Source organism: Xylocopa sonorina, chromosome 3 (genome assembly GCF_050948175.1).
Source record: "Xylocopa sonorina isolate GNS202 chromosome 3, iyXylSono1_principal, whole genome shotgun sequence".
Classification (NCBI taxonomy): domain Eukaryota; kingdom Metazoa; phylum Arthropoda; class Insecta; order Hymenoptera; family Apidae; genus Xylocopa; species Xylocopa sonorina.
In genome coordinates, this window is record NC_135195.1 from 2,759,315 (window position 1) to 2,765,314 (window position 6,000).

Here is a 6,000-nt window from a genome sequence, read left to right on the forward strand (position 1 = left end):
ATTTATCCAGACTTCTAATCCTGATTACTAATATAGATCCCTAATCCGAGATTCCTAATCCGAATTGAAGCTTGCGGTTTCAAAAGACACAACCTTTTAAAAGTAGGACAGACGGATGGACGGACAAATGGCATGAGCTTAATATTAATATTGGATTGACATTCATTTCTAATCTATGTTTAAAGTTTCAAGTCTCTAGCTAAGTTGGTTTCAAATCAATTGCAGAATTTCTCATGAACTGAAAAACAGATAGACAAGGAAGCGAGTTAATAAATACGTGAAAATCAATTAGATCGCCAGCTCGTTCGAATAATAACGTGCTTTAACATTGTCCTTAGGACGCAGACGGTGAACTCGGCGGAAGCTGAAGCTGAGAAGATTCGATTGATCGGAGAAGCCGAGGCTCAAGCTATGGAAGCGGTCGGGGTGTCGGAAGCTGATCGTATGCGGATGAAAGCGGCCGTCTACAAAAAGTACGGCGAGGCAGCCATTCTGAACATCGCTTTGAATGCTCTGCCAAAGGTAAGAAATTATTTACGCTTAAAGCCTGTCAAAATAATTAATATAATAATAATTATCTTTGACTTCTTTCACGAAATTGTTGCACGAATTTGTTCCAGATCGCCGCGGAGGTAGCCGCGCCATTAGCGAGAACGAGCGAAATTGTCCTTCTGGGCGGAAACGACGCAACCAGCGGAGAACTCACGCGCCTTGTGGGGCAAGTACCTCCAGCTGTCCATGCATTGACTGGTGTAGATATCTCAAAAGTATGTTCGAGAAGCTTTTGGCCTCCTTAGAAACTTGTACATAGCTGAAACATTCGATATCAAAAGTATTCGTGGATTACAATAGAAAAGCGTAGAAATTTCAAAGGACGAGATCTCCCTGTTGGGAACATTGTCATTAATATCGTGTAAAATAATCACAAATGCTTTATTCCCTTTTCCGTTGAGATTATACACTTCAGCTGTACTTGTTAATTATCTCTAAACCAATTACCCGTGGTTGGAACAAGTAGCCCCATTCTACTCCAAAGAATAAACCGCATTCAATTAACCAACCCTCCGAATCTCTCCGCGCGACCTACCCGTAGATTTCGCACGAACAGCATCGATAAATCTGCCTTTACCTATACTTCACTCCACCTGTTACACCAGACTTGAATATCAAGTAACGTTTCGCCATTCGGATTGTTCTTAGGTGTTAGGCAAGATACCAGGGGCAAAGTAATGGCAGAGCAGCAACGGACAAGAAGGAATGGCGACCAGGCGATGAGACACACGGAATCGGCTGAAAAAAGAAAAAAAGAAAAAGAAATGAAGCGAACACTATACTGCCAAAAGGTTACTCTGCAACTCTATCATCCACCAATGACCACTCCACTTTGTTCTCTTTCCCGAATTACTCTACCTCAAACGTAGATGAATAAACGCTGAACACAAACGATCGGACGGATTGGCCGTGCCTCTGCCACGAATGCGTCGATCATCAGAATCGATCGCGTGTATATGTACAGCCCTCATGCCGTCGCACCACACTGGATCACACTTAGAACGCACACAAATCATTCGAATCATCCTGATCGTCTGTGCACGTGCCGATTCCTCTGCTAATCCCACGTGCACCGATCCGACGTTAACATTTCTTGAATACTGTCGAAACTTCCTCGACGATCGAACCATCATCGGCGCAGCCCGCGCGAGATCGTCGCATCGAACGAAGAGTACGAGAAGGTGGTAGCAGGGAAGCGAGGAAGACGAAGCAAATTGGCATGAGCAGACGAGGAAAGGGGATGAATTTCTGAAAGAAATTCGTACGTAGGTGGAGGTATCTGCAGAGTGAAAAAGTATGCCGGTATTATGTACCAGTCTACTGTGATTGAAAACAATCGATCATTGTGTTCAACTTCGTAAGTAGGGAACTTGACGGAAGGGGAAGATAGGGGGTGAAAAGTTTCGTGCGGAGTAGGCGACCTGGAAGTCAACATTGCCCGTAGTCGTTGTACATACTTATAGCAACGTATGTATCATAGCAACTGGAGTTTCTACCTTGCTTAGAGCGAGACGCGAAGAGTCGAACGAGGAATGAAAATCTTGATTTTGTTAATGTGTAGTCGAAAGGGCTAGTGATGTCGCGTGGTACTTTGTTCATGTCGGTTTCAATGTTTCGAGATTAGAAAATAGGGGGATGATTTAAAAGAAAAATTGTTGATTAAAATTTATTTGTATTCAGAAGACTTGGTTTTCGTGGAAATCAATTTAACAATAAACGTGCATCAGTTGGCGACTTTCCTATGACTTCGCTTTCTATTAGAGGAGTGTAGTCATATGTCAGTTAAATTACACTGCGTGTTCTTCTAACACTTAACAATTTTTCTAAGTATTTAATATATGTGTGTGTGTGTGTGTATGTGCGCGAAAGTTATAATAAGATATTAAAAAAAACGTCGATAACTCGTAAGTCTTTACTGAATACAAAATATAATCGTTTATAGGTTGCTGCATGTGTCGAGAACTAGTTTCAACAATATAATTGTTGACCATATTTGGCAAAGAAAACGAAAAATACATCAAGATTTTTTATTCAAAGATTTGAATTTACCGAAAATTTTAATAATTATATAGCATACAAAGACTATATGCTAATTTCAAACCCAGCACTGCACATAAAGTCATTCCATAAGACTTGATAAGGTATAAATAATGTCATTTTCTTGCTAAGTTCAATGAAATGTTATACTCTTTTCAAAAAGTAACGATTCATTAATATAAATCAAATGTTAAAAATATTTACGTTATTTCTTCAATATTAAAAAAATTAAGAAAAGTGGTAATGGCATCCACTTGTGACATTATATTCGTTTTATATTCACATTGATATCGTAAAGATAAATAAGACGATACAGTTAGAGATACTGTAGATATATTAAAAATAATTTCGTAAATATCTAAACAATAATTTTGAGACGAATGACGAAGTGAAGTCTGACTAATAATTGACTGAAAAAAATAATAAAGGTTCCATTTTACAAATAAATCAAGAGCAATTATATTAACTATTATAATATCTTTTTATTTAAACAGAAGTTCTTGAAAACGATATTGCTTGTGGGATGGCTTGATCTATCGGTCCGATAAAAAGCTGACGATCAGCCAAAATTGAACATTCTCGACTAGAAAACCGAAAGTACCACTCGAGTATCCTCGTTCGACCTGCGATCGCGCTCGATATTCTCTCGGTTGACCACGCATCGGAATTAATCGTATTCCCGCAGCAAACTGTACTCTCCAGACAGAAATAAGTGCCAATCGAATTGTAAATACATTATCGCCTGGCCGCCGTCCATCAGAGAACGGATGGCCATTCTTCTATTGCGTAACGAGCATTCTGTTGTGCCGCACTTGTTTCTCCGATTCGGTTCGCAATAGTACCCCCATTCGACCAAAATTTGTACGTGCGTGCAGCACGTGTGCAATTATTTTATTTTGTTCCAAGGAGAATGCTCGAGGGCATACGTGGGCAACTCTGAAAGGCACTCGTGAACTGAGATCTCTGTTTGTACGTAGTGGTTGGAGCATTAAGAAAATCAGACATGTAAGAAGATTAATTATGTGGGTCTACAATAGTTGCACAGGGTGTTCGACAAGAGCTGGTAGAAATTTACTAAGCCAAAATAAGACACATGTTCTACGTGTCTATACACATGTAGTTTTACTGACTATTAGAACATGCGTACTCTTAACAAATTTTAAAAACCACCCTCGAAAGCAAAACACTAAACGAAATTTTGTTACTCTTCATTTTCATCACTTTTTGGCTTCTAAGATTGTTTTCTTTTTCTTCATATAACCATCTGTAGTCGAATACTCTGTGAATGTATTATGAACTGAAGAAATTAACAAAAAGAAGAGAATTGAATTACTCTCACCGCTTGCTGACAAACAGGCTGCGCTATTTTCAATTCTAAAAGCACGAGTTGCCCATCGTTGCTCGAGACGAACGATTCCAAAAGGCGAAAGACTCGACATCGAGATTTCGATTATGGGATCGTAGCTGAAGATCGTGAACATCGGGTGTCGTCGAGTACAAATTTCATTGTCCTGTCCCGATGTATATCCGGTGCTCGTGAAAAATAATTATCTATGAGGGAAAGAACATTTTGCGTAGATTGGTTTGAGGATTTTTATTTATGGATTGGTGATTTTTAACTTCGTAAAATGTTTTTATTCGTTTCTAAATAGTTAAGGTTTGTATATTTTCTTTATATCTCTTGATTTATCATTACCGATGCAAAGAAGAGTTATTATATAAACTGTCTCATAATTTACTGTATAATTTAACAATTTTTGTTATTTGAACAATCATTTTCGTTGGACAATTTGCCGTGGTAGATCGTTGCTATAATACAGTTAGTGTAGAAAACTTTTAACTTAGTGGAAACCAAAGTTATCGGCATTTTACTTCTATTTTCACAAAATCTATATTCATTTTTTGCTGCACTCCTGGAAAATTTCATTTAACGCGTGATAACACACTGTGCGTTCTATTTGTCCTACATGATTTGTCTTTATTTCAAACATTGATAACGTTAAACAACGAAAAGTCTTTAAACCAATCAGCAAGACCAATGTCTACCTCTTCTCTTCAAATGAACCTATCACGAGCACCTAACCGCCGTAAAGGGAAGTGCAAAGACGTAAGATCGTCGTTCGTTACCGAAGTCTTCCCAACGATTAATTAAAACAAACAAACAAAAAAGAAGAAAGTGTAGTACATTTAGAACAGTACAAACGAAATGGCAGAGTGAACGATTTTCCAAATGAAATTATATTCAATGAAGAGTCAAGATGAAAGCAAAAAAAAAGAAGAAGATAAGAAAGAAATCGTAATTCATAAGTGCAAGGTCCACGTCTATAAAAAGTATTTTTACTATAATAAGAAAACGATCAAAGCTGTAAATGCTGATAATATAAAAGAAAGAGAAACGAAGGAAGAAATAATAAGTAGGAAAAAGTATATCGCTCCCAGACAGATGTTTTATATAAGCTATTTTTAGTAAACGTTTAGTGCACCCCTTCCGATGGGTAGTCAATGCGAGAACTCGCTATGTGTAAAATTCTGATTGCCTCTGTGTGATATTCTTCTTTTTCTCGTTATCGTAGGCCCGTGGAAGTTCAAATGCTACGAGCGGGAAGAAATACAATTAAAGAAAAAAAAAAGAAAAAAAGCGAGAAAAAATAGAGAGAGAAAGAGAGAACAAAACAAAGAACACTAACGTCCACGTTAGTCTTCTACGATTCTATGAAATTGTCTAACGATCTAAATCGATTTTACGCGAATTGTTCGAACCCCGTTCCACGATCGACGATGCGTCCTATTGGACGATCAGAATTATTTTTAATCGGTCATCGTCGAGGAAACTGAGAAGTTTAGGCAACTTTTGTGATCCTCCGTCGTCTCAACAATTTTCAAGATCACACAACCATCAAAGTGTGGTGATTTCTTAGAACGTTTTTTAAATGATTTATCACGATAATCTTCTCTGATTATTGAACATTTTTGTAAGTTTCATTCTCGTAAATTACACCGTAGTTGGTAACGAATATTTGAATAGTGGTACTAGTTAACTCACCGCCACGAGATTTCTACATTTCTGGTTTTACTCTAGCTTCGTGAATATTTAACTCTATAAAAGAGATGCGGTTCACGATAAAAAAGATTTCGTAACCACGATATTAAAAAGATACGAAACATTTTGCAAGTATGAATTATTAAAAACGGAATTACTTGTTAGGTCGTTAGTTAGAATCGATCGCGAAACCAAGAAAAATGTGAGTCAAGAAAAAAATAATCTTCTTTCTATATCTGTGAGAAAAGAAAACGACTGATAGTTATTGGTACCAATATCGATATTTCTTGTAATTCCATTAAATAATTGACGGCCATAGAGGTCACCTTCTATCGTGTTCTAAGAAATTCATCCTTGGTATTCCAAGTAAA

General features: G+C 37.5%; 1 protein-coding gene across 2 annotated transcripts in view; it reads left to right on the forward strand.

Moving 5' to 3' along the window:
- The window catches only part of Flo2 (flotillin-2), a 177,447-nt gene extending 176,130 nt beyond the window's left edge, over positions 1 to 1,317 (forward strand). Inside the window, exons 6-8 of one of the 2 annotated variants that reach the window (XM_076893166.1) lie at positions 339 to 522; positions 621 to 718; positions 1,201 to 1,317. In XM_076893166.1, coding sequence (XP_076749281.1) covers positions 339 to 522; positions 621 to 718; positions 1,201 to 1,207 — 289 coding nt within the window. In that variant the 3' untranslated portion in view covers positions 1,208 to 1,317. Of the gene's footprint in view, positions 1 to 338; positions 523 to 620; positions 768 to 1,200 lie in introns of both variants that reach the window. The other variant, XM_076893165.1, reaches the window with a different exon arrangement.
- Positions 1,318 to 6,000: the final 4,683 nt, after the last annotated feature.